General features: G+C 39.4%; 1 protein-coding gene across 1 annotated transcript in view; it reads left to right on the top strand.

Annotated features, from left to right (window-relative positions):
* The window catches only part of LOC136877672 (uncharacterized), an 814,069-nt gene that overhangs the window by 133,422 nt on the left and 655,579 nt on the right, over positions 1 to 25,068 (top strand). Inside the window, exon 3 of the mRNA XM_068228698.1 lies at positions 22,913 to 23,033. Within this exon, the coding sequence (XP_068084799.1) occupies positions 22,913 to 23,033 (121 nt within the window). The remainder of the gene's footprint in view (positions 1 to 22,912; positions 23,034 to 25,068) is intronic.

Below are 25,068 nucleotides of genomic sequence, written 5' to 3'. Positions count from 1 at the left end.
GCATCTTCATTTCAGATACTTCTTCCAGCTGCTTACATTGTTACTCAACTGTTGCCCAAGTTTCTGCACCTATAGCATTGTAGGTCTCACCGTAAATTTATAGGCTTTCCCCTTTGATGGGACATTTATTTTACTGTGCAGAGGACACCAGACAAACTTCTCCAGTTAGACCAGGCGGGTAATTTTCTAGGTCTAGACTACCATCAGCAGACATAGTAGATCCTAAGTATTTGAAACAGTTCCTTGCCTGGAGCTAGTTTCCGTCCATTTGAACAGTTTCATTCCCAGCTCTTCCTCAGTCTTATTCTGGATGATTTTAAGATCTCGTTTCCCCTATTTTAAATTATTTTTCGTTACCTCAGACCTTACAAGGAAACCTTCACATTTATTTTAAAATGTTTGATCTGAAACTGCAAGGATGTTGACGATACTTGGTGATATTCCTCCCGGCGGTGCCCCTGGATTTTCTAGCACTCAACTGAACGTCAGCTTTCGGCAGCCAGACCTCATTTCAAAAGATTTGCTGGTTCATAGTTAACAGAAGGATGCCACCACAGTCCACCTTTGTTCAAAGCCAATCAACAAAACCGTTAATAAGAGTCATGAGAATCCTTCAACTCAACACAGACGGCACAAGCAGACCTAAATGTGAACATAGAATATATCTAAATTTTCACTAGAAAATAATATTGATGTTATGTGTGCACAAGGAACTCACGCATCCGATGATTCACTGTTACTCTCAAGAGCAAACACCTCAGGCTACGGATTGCTGGGAGCAACATTCCATCATCCAAATTGTATAGCAACCTACATTCGAAAATATCTTACCAGACAAAGAGGATAGCATTTTTAACATCACAGCAGAAATTAAGGTTCTAGGACATTTCGTACCACTGGACATTCCGTACCACTTGAGAGAGTGAGAATTATTGCGAAGTAAAAACGATATCCTAATGAATGTATTAATTTGTATATCCATTGTCCACTAGTGGCGCAGAAGCCTCCGCACGGAGTGACCACTACTGGTGTTAACCTTCCGTCGGGCGCAACTGATTTGACTGGTACACGTGTTAATTCTTATCTCGTTATCGTCATTCGCATTGACCTAACTACTTCCACCTTTCAATAATTTCCTATTTCCACGTGACCTTCAAGCCCATATCGGCTACTTTATCAGAATATTATTTCTACTTACTTGATATTGAAATAATGCAGTAGTTTATAACTATTCACGATAATAGTAATATTATCCATCCTTATGCTCGTCAGGCACATTGCGCCCAAACACGATGCATATTTCTATTGTATTGATTTTTTTGAGGATTTATACTTCAAAATATCGACTTCCTTATGATATTTACATAAACGTAAGTGATAAGTATAGTTTAAAATGCAGTCATTAAAATAATATAGAAGTTTTCTTCAGCAAATGCTGTGAATTATTTTTGTTTCTGATTTCTAAAGTGTGTCTGTAAGGCTCATTACGCCAGCTGGCGTGGAAATGGGATTCCAATTTAACATCAAGTGGTACGGATTGTCCTGGCGTAAATATTTGGGGATTACGGGGAAAATGTTGGCAGGTAGATAACGACCTAGGTGGTATGAAATGTCATCAAAAATCAAGTGGTACGGAATGTCTGGGTACGAAATGTCCGGACACCATTGCAATTATATCCCGGTTTACGTCTTCAGTTTCGAAGTCCTGGCTCAAGTCTTCCATCCTACGCGTATCACTCAGCGATGGCTCTTCAGCTTCCACTGACACACTGCTGGAGAGAGGGATTTCATTACCGCATGTAAGTAATAGAAGTCGAATTCTGATACGAACATCAAAAGAGGACGTATTGCTTAAAAAATTCTCCTAGGCCACGGACACGTGAAAAATTATTTTCCAAGCAGTCTTGGTTTAATCTGGCAGTTAAAAAATGACACACGTACATTTTTCATGTCTTCAAAACTTCCCAAGAGAGAGTTGATAGAAATTACGAACCCCTTCCGAAACTGAAGTAAAGTGTTCCGTTTACTGTACTAACTTACACAGCCAGAAAGCGCTTCAGGTATTTTGCTGACTCCTTAAGTTTAAGCCGTATCGACTCCTAAGAGGATTTTTTTTTCATCCTTAGGCGCCCTTGACTTCAACACTTCGAAGGTGTCATTGACTAGCTCGACGAAGTTGCTTTCGACAACACCGTAGCATGGAAGAAACGGTTTTATTCATTGACTCATTGGCTTACAAGCATACTTCCACGTAGCTTATCAAATTAATTACTTACATATTGTAATAAAAGTAGTAGACAAATAAGCCTACCTAATCAGCTGTTTGGTAGGGAACGGTGTCTGAACAGATTTTTCTCTGAGGTAATCCCAATAATGCATTTCTCAAAACTCGTTCATAATCATATGCAAGAAAATGTATCGAAAATACTCTGGAATTATCAGGAAAAAAATTGTCACTTCGCTTACAGTGCAACCACCACACTCGCCTTATCTCCTCACGATTTGGAAATCTGTGGTTCAAGACACCAGTTGTTTTCGATCCCCAAATAGTACAACATTGTGACACAGCACAATTCACTTTACATTTAGAATCCTAACTTTTGTTAAACACAACAAACAACAAAATAAGGAAAATGTTACAAACCGCTTTCCACAATGTAGACCTACAGGCTCCGTGCGCTGATGGGAGAAATGCAGCGCTGCGCTGCGAGTGGCGAACATTGCAAGTTAATGCGTTTCACCACGGCCGACTGGATCCTTCGCTGCGCTCTTTAGCTAGCTAGAGCGACGCATCAAGTCAGCCGTGGTTTCACCGCGCACATATCCGCTGTCGTCTCACCGCGTGCTGCCATGGCCGACTAAATAATAATAGTGGGATTTCAGAGTGTTTTATTCAACAAAAATTGGCCACATTATTCCAGACTTGCAGAAAGTGGTCATGTAATACATTTACAAGAAAAAACAGTTCGCAGGAAATAGCAACACAGCAATAACTGCAAATGTGATCAGAAAGAAACATTGGTTCCCTGGATATCCTACCATTTCACAATAGAGGCAAGCAAGGGCGCACATACCCGGGGGCAAGGTGGGGCCGCGGCCCCCCTCTAGCTCTCAGGAAAAGGCAAAAATCTAGAGTATTTACGTGTTTTCCTTTCAAGAAAATGATTTTAAAGTCATTATTACGTAAAAGCGGTAGTACCGTCCACCACCAACAGGCAGCGGATACCGATTCTACCGCAGAATACAAATCGCCATTTATCTTCCAAAATATTAAAATTACTACGAACCCCCAGGTCTGGGCCCCCCTCTAGAAGCTGTCATATGGGCGCCCATGGAGGCAAGGTAGTAATTTATGTATTGGCAGTGGTGATAACGAGATTTGTGTTCATATACACTTTCAACAATGCTGTCTTCAGAAAAATATCATTGGTCCATTTCTAATATGAAATCATGTTAGCGTAGGTTAATGCCGCTAGGTAGGCGATTAATTTTAAATTAAAATTTTAATTAGTTTTAAACATAACCATGTTTTCCAAGGAAGGCCTTGGTAACAATCATTACGTCATGAAGGCGAATAATTGTTTCCAGGAAATGTAACCATATTTCTGCTGTTTATGCATTTTACACAGAACATGCCATCTCGCCTACTGATCGACCGTGTGAATGGTCTCGACCTCGCATCTCAAACGTAAGGGAAGAGAAGTACAACAGGGGGAAGAGAGTAGAGGAACTTTTCTGATGAAAAGGCTCAGGCTTGACGTTGGACCTATTGAAATTCCTGATATTGAAACCACATGTACACTATCAAAAATTACGCATGAGAAGAAAAGTTCGGAATCACTTAAAGTTGCCAATAAGTGATTATTTATTTTGTGTGTCTGTATTTAAAATATGATCAAGTCCACCTTAGTAATATAACGGTTGGCGCTACTAGCTACCTACCTCGGGGGCCCGGGCTTGAATCCTGACACTGACAGAAACTGGTATATGGTTAAAAAGGTGCATGCAGCTCATTTCGATTAGGGATGTGCTTGAAAAGAAATGCACCACCTCGGGACGAGGACATGAATTTACGGATGTAAAATACGGTATTTCTGTGAGCTATTGTTATTGCGTAATGGAGGCCTGTTTGTGTAATTATATTTGTCTGTTGCTTTCCCAAATTCATTCCTTTTTCAGGATTACTATAAAATTTCACACTTTGTTCTGTAGTAGAGTACCGTTTATTATTATTATTATTATTATTATTATTATTATTATTATTATTATTATTATTATTATTATTATTATTGTTATTCTACTGGCTATGATTAAGACTGTGGCAATACAATACAATTTGTATCTATTATGGTATGTGTGCTCTAAAAAGATGGCCTACTGCAGCTCGCTTTGCAAATATAACATTGCTATAATAATTTGATTCTAATTGTTAACCTATTTGTTAAATGGTTAAAATACATGTTGTAAAGAGTTATTTTGTATTAATTATAATATATAAATCCCGAATTACTTATTGAGATTTACTGCTATGATCCACCGTCTTTTCAAATGCATTTCATGAGGTCGTGAAGAAAACCTTTGTATCACAGTATCTACTAATGCAGCCAACAACAAGCATATAGTTCTACCCGAATGTTATGGTATTAAAAATAATCATCTGAAGGCAGCATTGTAAAATGATTCTTCTCCTCGTTCTACTTTTCTCCTTCTAAATTTATGTATTGGGTTCTGCTTTCGCTTATACCCTGCCACTAGTCGTTTTATCGAGTAAAGCCAAAACTATGAAGAATGATTTATTCATTTTAATGCGGGGGGGGGGGGATAAGAAATTAGCTGAAAGAACATGCGTAGGTATCATATACTGCGTCAAGAGCAAAACAAAACTAAGGTTGGGAAAAAACATGTACAGGGACACAACGTCATACTCTACACTCCAGTGTGATGCATCACGGCGGCTGTCTACATCACAACCATGACCGGACCCACATATAGGGAATTCTAACAATGGCTTTAAACAAAAACATAGACAGGGATTCAGCGATAGAGGGTCACTGTAAAATGATTGAATATATGTATGTAAACATCACACATATTCCAGCTTCTTATGGTCAGCTGTCGATGAAGGTGCCCATAAGTAGTTCTCGCAATTTCCACCCGCAGCAGCACATTCTATAAGCACGGAGCCTATACAGAAAGCGAGCTCCTAGTTCACCGCTAGAGCCCTGCCCTGCTAAGTTAGTGTCTTGGCGTATACAAACGCTATGGCAGTGCAGATATTGTCATTTTGCTGATAATTTCTAAATAATGACTTATTGATTTTCATTAAAAACGTTAAAAATTAAATAATTGAAAAAGAGGTTCAACCTATTCAATACATAGGAAATAAATGTAGTGATTACATTTTTATTTAATAGTAAATATAAATGGGACCGGTTTCGACCCTAGTCCAGGTCATCGTCAGCCGTAAAAACATGTAAAACAATGCATATGAAAAAGAAAAAGATTAATTAAACTCTGGATCGGTATAAGATGAAACAGTACGTAATATTAAGAATGGTAGTATGGCACACGCAATGATAGGCGAAGTCTCACAATGTTTATGAATATTGGAGAACAGTCAAAAGGGTCAGTTTCCACACTCTGTCAGGCACAAAGTCACAACACTATCAAATAATATATGAAGATCATAAATAACTTGAAGTCGCAGACGAATAGATTTGTAGAAGCAAACCGCCAGCTCCCGGTGATCAGCGCGGCACATTCAAGGTCATGCGCTGCGGTCTCGAACGCCAAAGTAGAATGGAGAATATCCTGAAGGTCCAGTATTTGTCTCGGTTGCGGGAAGTTAGGTACGTGTATATAGAAATATACAACGCAAATCAGTATAATTGAATGAGTACTTGTGCTCCTGCTAAGTTCTACAAATCTATTCGTCTGCGACTTCAAGTTATTTATGATCTTCATATATTATTTGATAGTGTTGTGACTTTGTGCCTGACAGAGTGTGGAAACTGACCCTTTTGACTGTTCTCCAATATTCATAAACATTGTGAGACTTCGCCTATCATTGCGTGTGCCATACTACCATTCTTAATATTACGTACTGTTTCATCTTATACCGATCCAGAGTTTAATTAATCTTTTTCTTTTTCATATGCATTGTTTTACATGTTTTTACGGCTGACGATGACCTGGACTAGGGTCGAAACCGGTCGCATTTATATTTACTATTAAATAAAAATGTAATCACTACATTTCTTTCCTATGTATTGAATAGGTTGAACCTCTTTTTCAATTATTTAATTTTTAACGTTAATACTTTCAATACGGAACAATGAAATTTTTATCTTTATTGATTTTCACTCAAGTATACTCTGATTTTTGCTTGCGGTTAGGCAACCCTTGACAGTAGTAAGAGAAAATAGTGATATATAAAGAGCCTTGAGACCATAAAGCCGTAAATCTGACCTGAACATATGTCAATACGTCGGTAGTTGTCGCAAGAGAAAATCCCTCACAAACCTGTGGCTGCAGGGGTTCGGGTGCCAGGTGTCAGACCTACTGTATTATGTTAACAGATCAATCCATTGGGTGTAATATACTGTAGTTATATAAATATTTACAATATCTGCGGATATTATTTTGTATATCCGCGCAGGGTTCTATTCACCGCAACAGCTGCCGGCAGGAGCCCTCCAGGTGATGTCAGCATGAGGCAATGTTACGTGGGAAGAAATGTGCGGAAATCGGGAGTGAGTCTTCAATTTGCATCTCTGTTACTTCTGGTTCCATATCCCGCATGTCAACCTCATTGCAGACCGTTTCTCCGTTTTGGAAATCGATTTCGATAACACATCATCTTTTCTAAAACCGAAGTCTTACACAAATACAGTACGAACTTATTATAGTATCTATATATGTATATAATCCTCATTCTGTCTGTCATTCACAGCAGTATTGAGAAAACGAGAATGTCTCAACGGCTGAAGTTGGCACCAGTTATAGATTTTTATGTGTTCTTTACAAGAAAAATACAATGAACCCCTGACGACCACGACCTCTGTACTTTCTTACAGAAAAATACATTTCTATCAGCGAAGTTATTGTCTCAGATGACGTAGCTACACAGCTATACCTATCGGCTTCAGGTCGAACTACGTACATCGCTCTGCTTCAGCTCACTACGTGCTTCTTGTTTTGAACTGTGCGGAGATCGTTTCGTGAAAGGTACAGCATATTTTGTACTATAACGTGGGCAACGCTTCTGTTGCCTTCCACAGATACTATATTGAGAAACGGGAACGTTCGAGAGACTAAAATTCGTACCCGGTACGCGTTACAAGAACAATGCAATCATATTTAAACTATTTAGAAAAAAATACTATCTTTCCGTGAAATGAGTGATTCATTTGTTTTTCCATTTTGGTGTATCAAAGTATATTATCTTCGTCTCTAACTAAAGATCGCCGGGTGCCCACGGTCCATAAAGAGTGGAACCAACATGGTCGGACGCCGTGTATAGCCGGTTCGATTCCCCTTGGTCGCAAATTTTTACCATTTTTACCATTAAAATGTTGGCCGGCGAGGTAGGAGAGTTGGTAGTATACAATTTCTAATAACTAGATTGCGTGCCAAAAGCTTGGATTCAATTCCAAACCTTTTCGCAGTGCTTATATGGCGTGAGGGCGTATGCTGCTGTTGATGGTGATTTGTCTGTCGGATCTGGTTGTAAAACCTTGAACAGAACCTTTGGTGCTATTAGACAGGAGTAGGCTATATTCCGGCATGGGGCTACACCCTCTCCCTTAACACTATCATATTTCACATCTTTCATTTCATCTCCATAACTCCCATGATTACGTTGAAATGAGGAAAGGCATCCTGTCGTAAAAACTCGCTACGAAGGTTCATTTCACTTCACACCCGACCCCGTATGGGTTTGACATACACGTTTGAGGAATGGCATCTTAACAAATGTTGATCTTTGATTGGCGTTGTAGGCGTTTCAGCGGCTAAGAAGGAATTTCCTATGCTTGGAGGTTCGATTCCCACCTCAGCCATCCTTAAAGGGGTTTTCCGTGGTATCCCGCTTCTTCCGCAGGCAAATGCCGGGATGGCACCTAACTTAAGGCCACGGCCACATCTTTGCCCGTCCCCGCCAACCTTCCCATCCCCTACAAGGCTCCTGCTCAGCTTAGCAGGTGAGGCTCCCGGGGCGACGTACTGGTCCTCCTTTCCATTATTATCTCCAACCAATGTCTCACGGTTCAGCACACTGCCCTTGGGGCGGTAGAGGTGGGATCCATCCCCGAGTCCGAGGGAAAAACCAACCCTGGAGGGTAAACAGATTAAGGCAGAAAGAAAGAAAGAAAGAAAGAAAGAAAGAAAGAAAGAAAGAATAATCTATATATTAAAAGTTTACTAACAACCGTTTTGGCAAATCCGTCCGTCCGTTCTACTGGACCGATTAGCTTCATTTTTGTTTTATTCTCTTCGGAATTATCTGCTGGTGGTTCATGAAACAATGAGAGGTCTCTAAGTTCAGCGAACTTTGAGTAATCATAAAATCAAATCATTGAATGATCACTCCAATAATTGTTGGCGAAGGCTTACCCTCTTGCAGTCTGTACTTAGCAGGTTGCTAAGCGACTAACACTTTCTTTAATATTCTGATGTGAGTTTCATCCTTAGTAATGTCGTTGAATGCAGCCATGTTTGATTAATACTCGTCAAGCCAGAGTGTATACACTTCTTCTGATCACGGAAGAATGCTATCCCCTGCTAGATACTCTTTGATTCTCTAAATATTTCCAGCTTCCATTATATATCCAACAGATAACTTACATCCTGCTAAGATAAGTCAACGTACGAACAGACTCCTTCATAGCATAGCCAACGCCTTAGACATTATCTGGGAACATCTAGTGGGGGCCTAGAGTAAAATGGAACGTCGAAATTGACGAGCAGACAGCCAGATGGCGTCAAATTGAAATATCTGCACACGGTAGCTGAGGCCATACGATTATTATTTAGAAGAACAAAGATTTAACGTACCGTTGCCTTCTAAGACACAATACCAAGTTTTACATCAAAAACTGTAGGATAGAAAAGTGGATATATGGATACATTTTTACCAAACGGACGGCATGATGACGTCATAATGGATGAATTCTGACTACGAACTGCGGCAGACCATAACGCGCTTAGTAAATATTCATAAATCCATTGAAAAGGGAAGGCAAAACAACATGACTACGACAGGCATATCAATACGAGTTACCTGACCTATCATGAATCGTCTAATAATAATAATAATAATAATAATGAAAACGTCGCTTATTGGCATTAGACTGAACCAACTTATACCCTCTGGTTTGATGTTTTGCGTATTGAATGAAATAAGACAGAACACAATCGTTAACGCTTCTCATTCAATGCAGTGAGGTTGTCTTTTTTGGGCAAGTAGCGACATTAACATCATCTGACGGTATAAGACTGAACGAAGTTCTGCTGCCTGCTTTTGTGTGTTCGCATTACCATCGCCCTCTACTATGACTGCAGTCATAGTAGACGGCGATGGCATTACAGAGAGCGATATTCAGTGTAACTAGAATACTAACAGGTAGGCCATTCCGGGCAGCTGCGCTGCCATTGGCTGGTGCGCGTGACGTCACCCTGAGGATAGGGCTACCGCCAGATTTAATGCATTATGTACAATTAGCTGAATGTTTTTTGAGTGAATCTTGTTAGATATTTTAATTACACTCTACTTAGTTATGTGTATTTAGAGGATATAACATGTATCATTTAAAACTAATACGAAAACATAGCGCCTCAAATCTGTAGCTGTAATGATACACATACACTCACAGAGGCGATTGCGAAATTGAAAAAATAACATTTTTTGAACGAAGTACTCGAACTACTAAGCATATAAATGAGGTAAGCACTGAATCCAACACTTTTTAACTTAAATTAAAGGACAATTCAAGACTGGAAATTCCAAAGGGGCTATGTACCAAAAATGAAAATGTTCAAATAATTAAAGAAAACTTGATACAAATAATACAGTCATGCTGCACACTAGAGGCTGCTGTGGCCTGGTAGTTAACTCACAGACTTAACTGAACAACTGTAAGTACATAGTACCAAAACGAAAATGATAATTTCGAAAAGGGCTAAGTCCATGTATCTTTTGATGACAAAAGGGGTAAGTCTATTTTTCTTATGATGTAAAAAAAAATTACAATAGCAAGAAGATGTGAAAGGAGAGTAACAAATACCTTCTTGTGACATTTTACACACTTTTAACTATAAATGTCCTGGTAAAACTTCCTATGTTCTTCAGGTAAATAATGAATCATGCTTAAAAGGTCTTTCTTCTTCTCCTTTGAAATACAATGGCGGTTCTCAACTTGCTTTATTTCAATATGTTGGAAATCTGAAACATATTTTCCCGTCTTCAGTACATTAAACGTCGTCCACTCTTCAAGCTCATTCAGGGTTCTTCGTATTTTGACTTTTTCTGGGGCAGTTATTCTGATACAAGGTGCAGTTGATATATTCAGTTTGTTGGTGAGCAAGTTATCTGCTGCTGTGTAAAAGTTCAGAAAGTGAGAGTCATGCATTTCCAAAACCCTGAATGACTTTGCATGACGTGATGATCTCTCTAATTTCATCAGATTGTCGGGAATAAAACACTTCACTTTGTTCTTTCTCTTTTCGATCGTTGCGAAATCTCGATCGCATGCCAGAAAGCTATGTCAAGATATGATATATTTATGGTCAATACATTCAAACACACCACAAGAAACAATGAATAGCATTTTGTTTTTATTTTGTGCGGAGCAGTTGTCACTCCATACACACAGCTTTGTCTTCATTGTAATGCTACGTAGTTGCTTGAAAAATGTAAATAAACAGGACGCGATTTCATTGGTCCCCCTGCCACCTTCATTCTCATTCCACATACACATTGTTGCGTCACCAGTGTCATGCATATGTACTCCGAAATTGTAACATGAGAGTTGCCTTAGATAGAACATATCTGAATGTGTAAGGAATGGTACAAACATTACCTGCTTCTTAACAGTGGTGCGGCATTTTCGGCTTTGCGATGGTGCAACTCAAGGTCTTGCTTAGCTTTGTAAGCATTCTGGTGATTGGTCTTAGCTTCTAGAACTAATCGATCACATGTTCGGCATGTATCTGATCGTGGCTTTCGGACGGACATGTGCGGAAAATCCGCAAGGAAAACTTTTCTTTAAAATTTATATGTCACATTAGTATCTGGATATTTTACTTTAAAAGCAGTGAACAGCCTGTTCATATTAATATCAGGGCTTAAGTATTCCTTGGTTGTGCTCTTTCGACTGTAGTGACTCACATTTCTAGGCAACATTTTAATGTGCTTCCGAACCATCTGCCAATCTTCATCTGTGTATTTTCTGTTAAATGCTCTTCCTCTTTTGTCTTCGAAAACTGTATCACCGCCCTTTCTTTTTCTGCGCCATCAACTGTATTTTTTCTTAGAAGTACCAAAAACGTCCATAAAGGTCTTCGTACATATCTGTTCATGTCAACCCACACCATCAGGAACCGTAAAAATCTATGTACACTGGCGGCGACTTCGCTGCGGATCAGCATACTTTCCGTTTCGCCGACGTTGAACTGGAATAGTATCCATGAGCCTCATTGTCTGCTCATCTTCCTCGTAGAACGTAGTAAACAAATTCGTCTTATGTTCTGCTGATAAGGAGTGACAATCATACCCCCTTTTGCAGGTAACCTAAAACCAAGATATTGCAAACGTGTTAGTTGTAATGCAACAAAGTTATATTTGTATATTACTGTCGCTAATAACACTACAAGAAATACAGGAAACTAATATAATATTCATGAATATTATGCAATATTACTGAGAAGCATTAAGTTTTAACGCACTGATCTCGTACCTGCATGCTTGGCTGTTGCTTGGGTGGTATTGCTTTTGCTGTTCTTGTCTTGTATGATAAACCAGACACTCTTATTTTCTTCTCCACCACTCTCTTACTTACACTTTAGGGTTTTCTTTTCATTGTTTTTGATCCAGCACAGTCTACAGAATCACTACGCACTGTAACACCAGCCATCTTCATTAAGATATGACGTCTAACATACAGCAGAGCGCCAGTGGCAGAAAGTGGACGTCATAGAGTTAGTAAATAACACACTAGAGGTAGCATTGGCGCCACCGTCTACGAGAGAATCACTGTAGCGAGCGGAGCATGTTGAAATCGTAGCTGTTTGGCAAAAGGCTCACTCCGCCGTACTCATCAATGTAAATTGGGACCTTTTAAAACTCTGTGGATGTAGATACGATTTACATTTCTAAACATTCTAAACATTTGTAAACATTCTCAGATACTACAGTATACTTGCGATGCTTCTCTCTAGTAAAAACGAGAGCCCTAAAAGCAAAAATACAGGAGAAATGAGTGATAAAAGAGGACGGTGTTCAGGTGCAGTTAAGTAACACAAAATCAATTTGCTGTTCATATTAAGTCTTCTAACAAAATACGTTTAGAAGGAGGGCACGTATATTTTGCTATCTTTTGTGTAAATGGCCAGGAATTTGCTATAATTCTGCCCAATGACCGAAAATGTCCTCTCTCGTACGAAGCGAATGAGAGAGTTTTTAGGCCTAAAAACGTTGGCGAGATTTTGGGGTAAACTAGACCAAATATTGTCATCGCCGGTTTATACGCTGGCTTTCTGAGCCCAAGTTGGCAGGTTCGAGCCTAACTCAGTACGGTTATACTTGAAGATGCTCAAATATGTCAACCTCTTGTAGATAAATTTACCGGCACATGAAAAATCTCCCGTAGGAAAAAATTCCGACACCTCAGCGTCTCTGAAAACCGCATAAGTAGTTAGTGGGACGTAAATCCATTATTATTATTATTATTATTATTATTATTATTATTATTATTATCGATGTTTTCTAAATGCAATTACAAGTGGAAATATGACACTCGCTTATGGTTTTAGCCTATTATGGAGTTGTTATTTAGCTTGTCGTGAAATGTATGATTTGCTTTAAGATTTTAACTTGTAAAATGGAAAGGGAAAGTGGTAAATTATATGATTGAAGAGAACTGAAAAATTACAATAATTTTTACAATTTGCTTTACATCGCACTGACACAGATGGGTCTTACGGCGACGATGAGATAGGAAAGGACTAGGAGTGGGAAAGAAGCGCACATGGGCTTAAATGAGGTTCATCCCCAGCATTTGCCTGGTGAGAAAATGGGAAACCACGGAAAACCATCTTCAGTGCTGTCGACAGTGGGGTTTTAACCCACTATTTCTCGAAAGCAAACTTACAGCTGCGTGGCTCTAACCGCATTGCCAACTGGCTCGGTCATTAATTTACGTATTTTGCTTGTATAGGCCTGTAGTGCTATCGCCATTTAAGGGAATAATATTCACGAAAGTAAAGGACTCAGATGTTCACACGGTGTTGCACATTTAGGCTCTAAGTTTTAAAGTTTGGTAAGGTATGAACGGGGACTGCTACAGTACACGTACTATACGAAGGGAAAGCAACAAACTGTATACACAGAAAATATATCCATTAGCTTTTAATACTATAAATACACACAGAAACTGAAAAACGGAGCACAGTTCCAGGCTATCATGCACAACTTTTCTTATTTTCTTTTTTGTACCAATTTGCTTTGCGTTACACCGACACACATAGGTCTTACGGCGATTATGGGACAGGAAAGGGCTAAGAGTGGGAAGGAAACGACTGTGGTCTTAATTAAGGAGTAAAAATTGCAAACCATCTTCAGTGCTGCCGACAGTGGGGTTCAAGCTGACAGCTACGTGACCTAAAGCCTGCAGCCACTCGCTCGGTATCATGCACATGATTTTTCTGCATATTTGCTTTCAAAAGCATGGCCATTCAGCGAAAGGAAAATGTCATCCCTTATATTTCCTAAAACTTTATTTTCAGTCTTCAAGGAAAGATCCAAAGAAACTCATTCACGCCGACAGGGGAATCGGTCGCGAAGTCAGCCCAAGTAGGCCAAAGTATTATTGTATACGCACGGAAATGAATTTCAAGGAAACATACCTGTGAAATGATATGCCACTGCCCTTTATGAACCTCTCTATGCAGCCATAAGTTGCACAGGAGACCGGCATTTTCCTTCACAGAAGTATATACTTCAATTTATCGGGAAGCTCCAGTAGTGACAGTGCCAAACAATACAGCTTTTGCCAAACAGCGCGCTCGTTCAACTTCGCACGCGACTGCAGCGCCAGTGCTACCTCTAGTGTATAATATACTAACTCTATGGTGGACGTGGCCCCTATCGACATTCATCATGCGTTGGATGTGCCACCCGCGCAATCTAGGAGCAGTCAGAGGAAACTAACAGGAGCACGTACGGACTTGGAACATTTCTTCAGGCATTGGCCTCGACACATACCTCCTACAGGCAGCAAAATCTCGTTTTTCACAAAAATGGTACTTAGCCCCTTTGGAATTTCCAGTCCTCAATTAGTATCCAATACTTTATAATTATCGCAACTTCAAAACATAGAAACATACGAGTTATATGGCATGTACTGTATGTTACAGGAAATGCAATAATTTTAGAATATTTTGTTATACGCCTAGACTTATGTTCTATTGGAGATTAGACATTAACGCTTCTTAAAGGATGATAATGCTACCCAGAGAAGATTCTTCTTCACAGCATACTTCCGTAAACTGTCCATATATCTTTTCTGGTTCGTCTAATCCTAATGAATGTTTTTGTTCTGACAAACATCGATATTATTTTGTTGTGAATTTCAGGGAATTATGTGGACCTAAAATCACGTCATCAGATTAATCTTACCACAAGACCATCTACAGTATATTAATTTCGTTTCCTCGAAGTTGATAACTGCTATCTTCTCTAAGTGCTTAAATGTTTCTGTCTTTAGCCATAATGAGATCGAGAACCTCTGTCGGAATTCCAGGTTTACACTTAAAAATGCTTGGCCCAATTCTGAATGGTTGAGTGACAAAATAGAAAACATCTCTGTTTTCTCAAATAAAGATATGCCTAAGGAGAGAGTACTACCAGGCGAGTTCGCTACGCGGTTAGGGCTGCACAGCGATGAGCTTGCATCCGCGACGTCCACAAATACGTCAGCAGAAATCCGTCTGGAGAACATGACGTCCATGAATGAATTCCTCACTGTTACAGAACAGCTGCTATCCAGTCAAGTTTTAAATATTTTACCTATGGCTCAAAAATATTATTTAAATTCTCTGAAGGGCTTCTAAATTTCGAAAATAGAGAACTAGGCCAAATGGCAGTGTCGAGATTAAGAAACCGGATTTCAAAAAATATTCCATGAGATTCACTCGTTTCTTTTTAACCCAAGTGAGAGTTGAATGTTTTCCAGTTCTGAAAAGAACATACGATCGTCAAAGGTTGTATTAATTTCGTGTGTTAAATCAGCAAATTTAAAATGAGCCGACCATCCAACGTGATAAAATTCCACGAGGAAGACAAAAAAAGTAAACAAAGCCAAAGTGGTAAATATAAAATATGCAGTTACGGAGTCAAACAACAGAATATATATCGATGCATTTGGAGAAAGATGATTTGAGTGAAGTTTAGTCACGGGAAAGAGAGAGTAATGGCTCTAAATTCACAGACCTAACATAAGAATGTCAGAAAACGTGGAGTACATAAGACAGGCTAAGTTGATCATATGGGAGGAGGCAACCATTGCTCCCCATTACGCTCTTACAGCAGTAGATCAGCTACTTTTAATCACAAATTACCTTTCACTAGAAAAGTGATCTTGCTTGGTACAGATTTGCGACAGTGCCTGGCAGTAATTTCTCACTGTTACAAGACCGCTGTTGTCCAGTCAAGTTTTAAATATTGTACCTTATGGCCCAAAATTAAGGTTTAACTTCAAAAAAGGGCTTCTAAAACTTGGAAATGGAGAACTAGGCCAAATGAGACCATCGCGATTCAACAAAACCAGATTTAAAAACTTTCTACGAGATTCACTTGGTTCTTCTTTTCATTTAAGTGGGAGCACGATGTTTTCCAAACTACCAACATTTCCCCCCAAGAAACAGACAATATATCATCGTCAATCAATAGGTTCTGAATAGTTTTAATGGTGACCAAATAACATACGTTGACATTGACTCCTATCTAGATGTGAGTTTAATAAAGCTGGTATGTGCAATGAAACGACATTGAGTCTACGGAAGCTAGTCAAAAATACCGTTTCATGCAGAAAATCAGACGGGTTCAGCTTTAGGAAGAAATTGTTTTATTCCAAGAATATATTTAACACCTGTGAATAAGGGAATATCATTCGTTCTTAATTGGAGACACTTTACTATAAATTTAGCCTTCAGTGTCACAATGAATAAGCCACGAAGACAACCTTTAATGTTGGGATGAATCTTTCTACTCCAGTGTTTCGGACTTTTTCAAGAGTACTCAGATCCATAGACTCCAAATTACAACTGAAAGCTACAACTGCATTAAATTGGTTTGTAAGGAAATAATACCATACAAAACTAAGGCACTATAACAAAGTGATCAAACCAGAAGGACTATACGCTGCTGAGACCTTGGATTTAACAAGCAGAGGATTGCTGGAACAACTGGAGAAGAAAGAAAGGAAGGTTCTGGCACGTATATATGTTGGTGGACAAAGAAGATTAAGACCTAACAAAGAGACTGAGGGAATTACAGAGTCGATGAAGAAGAGACGAATACAATTTTACTGACATCTTCTACGTATGAATCAAGAAAGTCTGACTAGAAAACTCGTTACACATTTCGAAGGTTAAAAAATTGTTCCCTGGTGTTTTATGGAGTTAAATGCTGATATGGAGAGAATTGGCATTAGTCATGAAGACATCCAAAGCAGGAACCACTTTCGACAATTTTTTTAAGACTTCAGAGGCTTCCAAGAAGAAGGCGAGAAAAAATATTCAAAAGAGATTTTTTTCAGAAGAAATAAGGAAGCAGATAAGCCAACGAATGAAGCTATATTGGCAGAAGATCAAATCCAGGGGAGGGAAGAGATGATCCAGGATACCGCAGTTGTTACTCTGTGGTCCATAGTGGCCAAAATCGAACAGAAGAAGAAGAATACATGTTTTGATTCCATTCAGTGCGTTATAAAACGTGGAATGTTTAACGTTTATTCATGATCTGTTAATAGCCCATTTAAAATTTCCAATTACTTTGTAGACAGTAATTTCGAAGATCGAAGATAGGTTTACGTACTATTCACATTACAAAAACAAAATAATAACGGGAAGAACAGATAAATAGGGTAACTCTTCTGGTAAGGTGGGATATGGCATTCCCCATTCTATGCAGAGGTCAATAAAATTGGTATTCTTACTTCAAGTTTGGTCGTTCTTTTGAAAACAGGACTACTCGAACAGTGGAATACTGTAGACTGAATTTACATTGTAGCAATTCACCTCCCTACTCCTCCTGTGAGGGACCTGAACAAGAGAATGGCGGCTGCGCAATTCCTGACTCCGCCTTAGATTTCTGGGGTTAATTAGCATATTTGAGATACATTGTCAGTATCGAGTAGTAAATTCCCCACCTGTGTGTAAGTAAAGGGCGGTCGGAAACAATGTGAACCGGGCATATGAGCGTTAGAGCGTTGGTCATACTGATAAGCAATTTGAAAAAATATGTCGATATCTTGTGCCGTTGTCATTTTATCAGCTGCTGAAGGTAGCCAATCAGATCACTTCGCGGGAGATTTCAGATAGGCTTTGCTGGCGGTGTTGCTAAATCTACTGCTTACGGCCTGCCTGAGAGCGCCAACAGAAAAAAATAAACTTGTCCATGGAGGCACTTGAATAAGCACGTCCCTGCTGGTAGACTCGGCCAATACCAAGCACGCTACGGTGGCTTTGGCTGAATCCCATGGTGTGCTAGTGTTTGAAGCTCATTTATCAGCATGGTTATCGAAACCGACCAAGTCATGTGCAGATTTAGCAACACATCCTTTTAAAGCCCACCTGAAATCACCCGCGAAGCGATCTGATTGGCTAACTTCAACAACTGACAGTAGTAGCAGGATCCACGTGATGTTTTCAAATTGCCTATCAGTATGACCAACGCTCCAGCGCCCATATACTCGGTTCACGTTGTTTCCTACTCCTTGTATATGGAGGAAATGGAGTTTTGCTGAAAATTTATTGAGATTTCCGCCGTCATGCCCACAAATTTCTTGTGTTCTCTCCAGATGCAGAGACTGAACTTGGTTTAAAAGCAGACGGTATATTCAGTTGAACTCCAAACGCAATACATACATGTTGTGATGGCCCATATTACTGTGCTCATACACCTGTTCCCGAGTTGCCTCATCCCAAGACTTGATCAATATTTGAGAACATCGGCTTTATCTGAATCGACAAGAATCACAGAAGCTGCTTGCCTTCAGGGGAAGCCTCTAAAGCGGAAGTTACGACCGTAGCTTGTGATATTCTTTCAGAATACCACTTTGTCGATAAACTCTTCCCTCTAAAGTGAGCTTCACTTACAGACAACGAATATTACCTTAGGCAAGTAGCCAACCCTTATCAAAACAATACACAATTCAAATGAGAACGTTTTCAGACAGCAGATCAAATGCATGAGCTAGTCCAGTGCTAAACTATTTCATAATCTGCATCGGTACTTTTTATTTCGACTATACACATGACTTAAATAACTTAAGCATTATGTATGACCGGACGATTTGGGCGTGCTTTTAGGTGCGCGCAGCTGTGAGCTTGAATCCGCGAGATAGTGGGCTCCAACCCACTGTTGGTAGCTCTGAAGATGGTTTTCCGTGGTTTCCCATTTTCCCACCGGGCTGTAGGTCATACATTAATTAAGGCCATGGCCACTTCCTTCCCGCTCCTAGGCCTTCCCTGTCCAATTGTCGCCATAAGACCTGCCTGTGTCGGTGCGACGTAAAGCAACTAAAAAGTGAACTTGTATTATGTCTGAAATTAGATATACAAACGTCGATAGTTGGTTCAGTACATTTTTGTATGTCTGTCTCTTTGTTTGAATGCTACGACATTGTATAAAACGGCCCAAAATATTTTTCTAAACGCAGTATATAAATTTGGAAAAAGCGAGGTTGTTCGCAAGTCATAATATTATTGATTAGTATATAGTGGCGTTCCAACAGCACACCGGCCTCTCCCCGCTGGGTTCAGTGGTTCAAATTCCGGTCACTCCATGTGAGATTTGTGCTGGACAAAGCGGAGGCGGGACAGGATTTTCTCCGGGTACTCGGATTTACCGTGTCATCTTTCATTCTAGCAACACTCTCCAATATCATTTCATCTGCCATTCATTAATCATTGCCCCAGAGGAGTGCGAGAGACTTCTCAGCCGGCACAATTCTTATCCTCGCCGCTAGATAGGGGTTCCATTGATTCCATTCCTAACCCGGTCAAATGACTGGAAACAGGCTGTGGTTTTTCTTTCTTTTCTTTTTTCATATTGTGGCGTAGCAGCATTAAGAGGACGGAAACATGCAGTGTTAAATTTCTCCGTTAAAATGCTTCTATATCGACAAGCTGCATATCATAAAAGTAGAATAATACTGTAACGGAAATATTTGCAGTTATTGCATTTTTTGACATAAATATGTCTTATGGCTGGGGGTCATACGAAAATTTGTGTGACGTGACGCGACAAAACGTATGACGGAAGTGTAACCATAGCAAACGTGCAGGCAGTGATTTAAGATATCGATGAATGGACAGACAATTTTACCTAGCAACCGCGCAGGCAGTGATTTAAGGTATGGATGAATGGTCAGACATTTTTACCTAGCAACCGCGAACGCAGTGATTTAAGGTATGGATTAATGGTCAGACATTGTTACCTAGCAACCGTACAGGCAGTGATGTAAGTTATGGTTGGATGGTCAGACATTGTTACCTAGCAACCGTGCACACTGTGATGTAAGTTATGGTTGAATGGTCAGACAATGTTACCTAGCAAACGTACAGGCAGTGATTTAAGTCATGGTTGGATGGTCAGACAATGTTACCTAGCAACCGTGCAGACTGTGATGTAAGTTATGGTTGGATGGTCAGACAATGTTACCTAGCAACGTACAGGCAGTGATTTAAGTTATGGTTGGATGGTCAGACAATGTTACCTAGCAACCGTGCAGACTGTGATGTAAGTTATGGTTGGATGGTCAGACAATGTTACCTAGCAACCATGCAGACTGTGATGTATGTTATGGTTGGATGGTCAGACAATTTTACCCAGCAACCGTGCAGACTGTGATGTAAGTTATGGTTGGATGGTCAGACAATGTTACCTAGCAACCATGCAGACTGTGATATTAATGATCATTTGATTATCGCAAAGGGAAAAGTGGATTCTTTCAGAAACACTCTAGATAAGAATGAGAGCTGTTGAAAGGGCCACTTTTGGAGTACTCAGTCAGTTGTGTAGTTTGGGTTCAGTGGAGTTCAGGTGGAGTGCTGTGTGTGAAGACCGGGTCGAGTACTGCGTGGGAGAATAATCCTTGGAATTCACGGTCATTTAGTTAGTCAGTTGGTCAATTATGTTTATCATATGACATTTATAAGCATAGAAAGTATAATAATATATAATATAGCCTACGTATATAACGCACCCCTACAATAGTAGTGGCACAGCTCAAAAAATATCAATTTTTAATTATGATATGCAGCATGATGCAAAAGTAATCACTCTTTCGATTTAGAAAACGGTCATAAATGTAACTAATTCCTTTCTTGCGAAAGATCACAAATGCCTTTATACCATTTCAGAATATTTAATATCGCCAGTCAAGAATATTGACGGGGCCATGACCTTCGATGTTAGGCCCCTTAAAACAACAAGCATCATCATCATCATCGTCATCAAGAATATTGACACTGCTTAGTTGTGAATTATATCATTGAACTCTATGAAAATGTGATGTAATATGTGCAAATTGTATCATGTAGCAATAGTCTGATAAAATATTATCCTTGATTTTATATGGTGTCTTAACCTTTTAAACGTGTTTTTTCTAGAAAACGTTCATGATTGAGGTATGTTACTATTCTTGCGGAGATGCGATATCTTGTGGTGGTTTCCACTATTTTAAATTAAGATATTGGGATGCGCAAATGCGCGGTTTACGTCACGAAGTTAGTACCCTGACGATCGCTGCCTAGCAAACCAATCAGGACGTAGACGAGCGCGCAAGGCCAGCCCCCTCGGCTACCACACTCTCGCTACCCGTTAACTCAACGAAGGCCTCCAAGCAGTGTGAGAGAGAACTAAAATGTGAACCCAGAGCGTTTGGATTCGAAGAGTGCCGTTCTCGACAACCTGAATAATCAGTGGTTCAGTTTGGGTTCAGTAGAGTTCAGTGAGAGTGCTGTCTGCAAACACTGGGTGGACTAACGTGTGGGAGAGTACTCCGATGGAATTTACAGCCAGTCAGTCAGTCAGCGGTTCAGTGCAGTTGAGCAAACCAGTGCAAAGAGTACATTTTTTTAAAATCTTGAAGTGACTGTTCGTTCTACTGTGTCTGACGCCGAAGGGTAGTCTCTCGTCTCCAGCTGCTGCGAGTGAACGTCGTCTCTTGAAATGCGCGCGAGAGTTCGACTGGATACCGGCAAAGGACAGAGAACCAATTCTGTTGTGAGTGTACATATAGTGTGCTGAGAGATTGCATTCAGGCGATAGTGGGCTCGAACCACCGCTGCCAGCAGCCGTGAAGATGGTTTTCCGTGGTTTCCCATTTTCACACCAGTCAAATGAATGAGGCTGTACCTTAATTAAGGCCACTGGCGATTCCTATCCCATCGTCACCATAAGACCTATCTGTGTCGGTGCGACATAAAGCAACTTGTAAATATACATATATATATATATTGAAATGTAGAGTCTGGTAGACTAACATCTTAGTTCAATATTGGATGCTGAATGAACACTGTACGAAAATAACAAATGTTTAATTCTCATATTTGAAGAAAAATTACCACAGAGAACAGGGTTCAAGGTGACATCTTTTAAGGAGAATTATATCAAGATAACTACCCTCTTTCAGCATTACAACTTAAGAGAAAGAAAGGAAACATTGAAACGTACGAAACTTAAAAGTAGGAAGAGCCATGTTTCATGACCCACTAACTACTGAGGTATAGTTGGGTCTCGCTGAGGTTCTTTTACGTGATAGTAAACCTGTCGACACGATTATGACATATTTGAGCACCATCAAATACTGCCAAATATTACCATAAAAACATTATGTATAGTCGCTCAAAATATGAATGAGCGCAAAGTATTGTTTGTTCCTCGCATTTATATGTGATTTCAGATTTAATTTTAGTTATTATGAGAATATAATTCACCTTCCATGTGGATTCCCACAAGAAATATTGTATTTGCAGCTTATTTTCTTTCTGAGAAATGTGTATCTGCCAGCACTTACATAATACGATGCGCCAGTATAATCGTACAATGAAGCAATGAATTATACACCAAGCATTTCTTCTAGTAGCCGTATTTTATGACAATTTCACGAACGTACATAATTTTATTAAGCTCTCTCCACACATAAATATGAGCTACACACTTGTCTAACACTTGATTTTAACAAATGTATGAGAGGAATGAAATAACTTTTAATTATAACTTAGTAAATTTCAATTTTTCTGAAATGAATTTTATAATGAATAATAAACCAAAGTACTTTATAGAGAAAAAATTATATGGCAGAGTTTTCCATTTTTAGGGTTCTTACCTCGTTTACTAGAGTATTTTGACATATTTATCTGTACCTTTAAATAGGAATGTTCATGATCTCAAATTATTGTGTTACAGTCCCCGAGAAGAGTCTAGAAGTGACACAGACCAAGCAGAAGGATAACTCGGCCGTGAACGTCACGTGTGTGGCGGAGGGCGTCTTTCCTGAGCCTTCGCTGGCCATTCTTCGGGAGGAGAGGTGAGTGCACCCCATGCATATGAAATAATTTCTTCCCCTAATAACTATTATTTCATTCATTTAGAACTGCTCAATATGAATCTTGATACTGTGTATTGGGAAATACAGTAGTTCATGAAACTTTAAAAGCGTAAAACATGGTTCACATTGAAATATTAATCAACGGACGAGGCGAAGATGCTCGTGGTTGTCATGCATGTTTTTATAGGGTACAAAAGTGCCATACGGATCAGGTAGATAGGATAACCATCGAAATGGGACAGATAACGTAAAGGAAAATAATATGAGAAGCGGGAGCCATAAAGGGAGGTGGAGATGAAAGATGCTGTAATATCGCCGAGGAGGACGATGTGGTGGCCTACAATGTATTAAATAATAATATACTTGAATAAAAATATAATAATATATTTCAAATGAGAAACCACTTTTCCCTTTGCTAAAATCAAATGATCCTAAGGAAGTCTCATGGTCATGGACATCCATCAACGGCCGCTAATTTCAGGTGACCAGCACAGCCAGTTGCTAGGTAATATTAACTCGCTCTCCATCCATATTTTACATCACAGCCTGCACGGTTGCTAGGTAACAATACTTTACATCACAGCCTGCACGGTTGCTAGGTAACAATACTTTACATCACAGTCTGTGTGGTGCTAAGGTTACACTTCCGTCATGCTAACTTCTGTAATGCAAATTTTCAGATTACACCCAGTCATAAAATATTTTAATTAAAAAGTATGTATCGAAATATACCGTTTTTCTTATGTTCCGCAAGTATAATATTTTTCTACTGAAAGGTTATTTAAAGTAAAACATGTTCAAATATCAATGCATTATTCATTAGGAAACCTCTGCGACATGAGTATAACATTGAGTTCTGTACTGAATGTAGTGCATATCTCCATGTCAAGTTCCAGCGTTGGAAAGAACGACCTTACAATACTGCTGCACGTGAGAAAACACTTTTCCTTACGAGCATAGTGAACACTCGGTGGCAGAATCATCGAGCACCGCCATGATGGTCTGGTGGACTGAAAAGTCTCACGAACAACTTAGCTTATTTATTTTCATGTCAGTACTATCAATGCAGAATATTTTACTTAATTTATAGGTAGTTTTAATATAATACTTCCTCAATACCGGTTGTGGACATTTTCTGATTGATGCAGAATTTTATCTTTCGCCCCTTGGCACGGACCAGAGCTCAATGTAGCTTCCACTGAAGTGTCAGTCTTGGTTATGCAAGCTGCTTGGGCATAGGTGGGGCTGAGTAATGACATTCGAAGTATGACCAGTGCATCTGGATGTTGTAAAAGATGCTACTGATTGAGTAGCCTTGTCTAGCTCAGTGAGGAAACCAATGGAAAAATACCTCACTGCTTAATACTGTTCAGTACTCCCTTTTCCGAGGTTGCTGTCTGCACGCAAGATACATTGTTACCTCTTTCAAAACGCCCGACTGCGCGTGGCGGTCAATTTTGGGTATAGGTAGAGATGAGCTTAACCGATATTTCAGAATAACTGTGACCGGCGTATCTGTGACACAAAAATATTTGTGACTTTTATCTGCGATTTAGTCACAGGAAGAACGAACATATGACTATCATCACGGTCACTCTTTGGTCGAGGGCGGCCGGTACGGAAATGCTTCTAGTTGATATAATAAAGAAAGTTGGGTAGTATTTTTCGGAAGATTCGGGATATTAGAAGTGGGAAAACTAATATTCACATTTATAATTTGAAGTTTTAATAATGTATAGGGAAAGGTTGTTAACATGATGCGCAATAAATTAACAACCGGAATGTGATTGCCTGTGTCCTGTCTCCGGAATACCAATTATTTACAGTACTTAATGTAGGTTTAAAAATAAAAGTACTAAAAATAATAAATTTATGAACTTAATACAAAGATTGCTCCCATATACAGGGCTATTCAGCAAAGTTGTCCACCTCAAATAACTCGTGAACAGTTAATGATATTGACATTTTGTTTTCACTTTCAGTAATGGAACCAAAGAGCTAATAATCGGACTTA

This window comes from Anabrus simplex, chromosome 7 (assembly GCF_040414725.1).
Source record: "Anabrus simplex isolate iqAnaSimp1 chromosome 7, ASM4041472v1, whole genome shotgun sequence".
Lineage (NCBI taxonomy): Eukaryota > Metazoa > Arthropoda > Insecta > Orthoptera > Tettigoniidae > Anabrus > Anabrus simplex.
The sequence above is the reverse complement of the archived record's forward strand: the minus strand, read 5'-3'. Positions and strand labels throughout refer to the sequence as shown.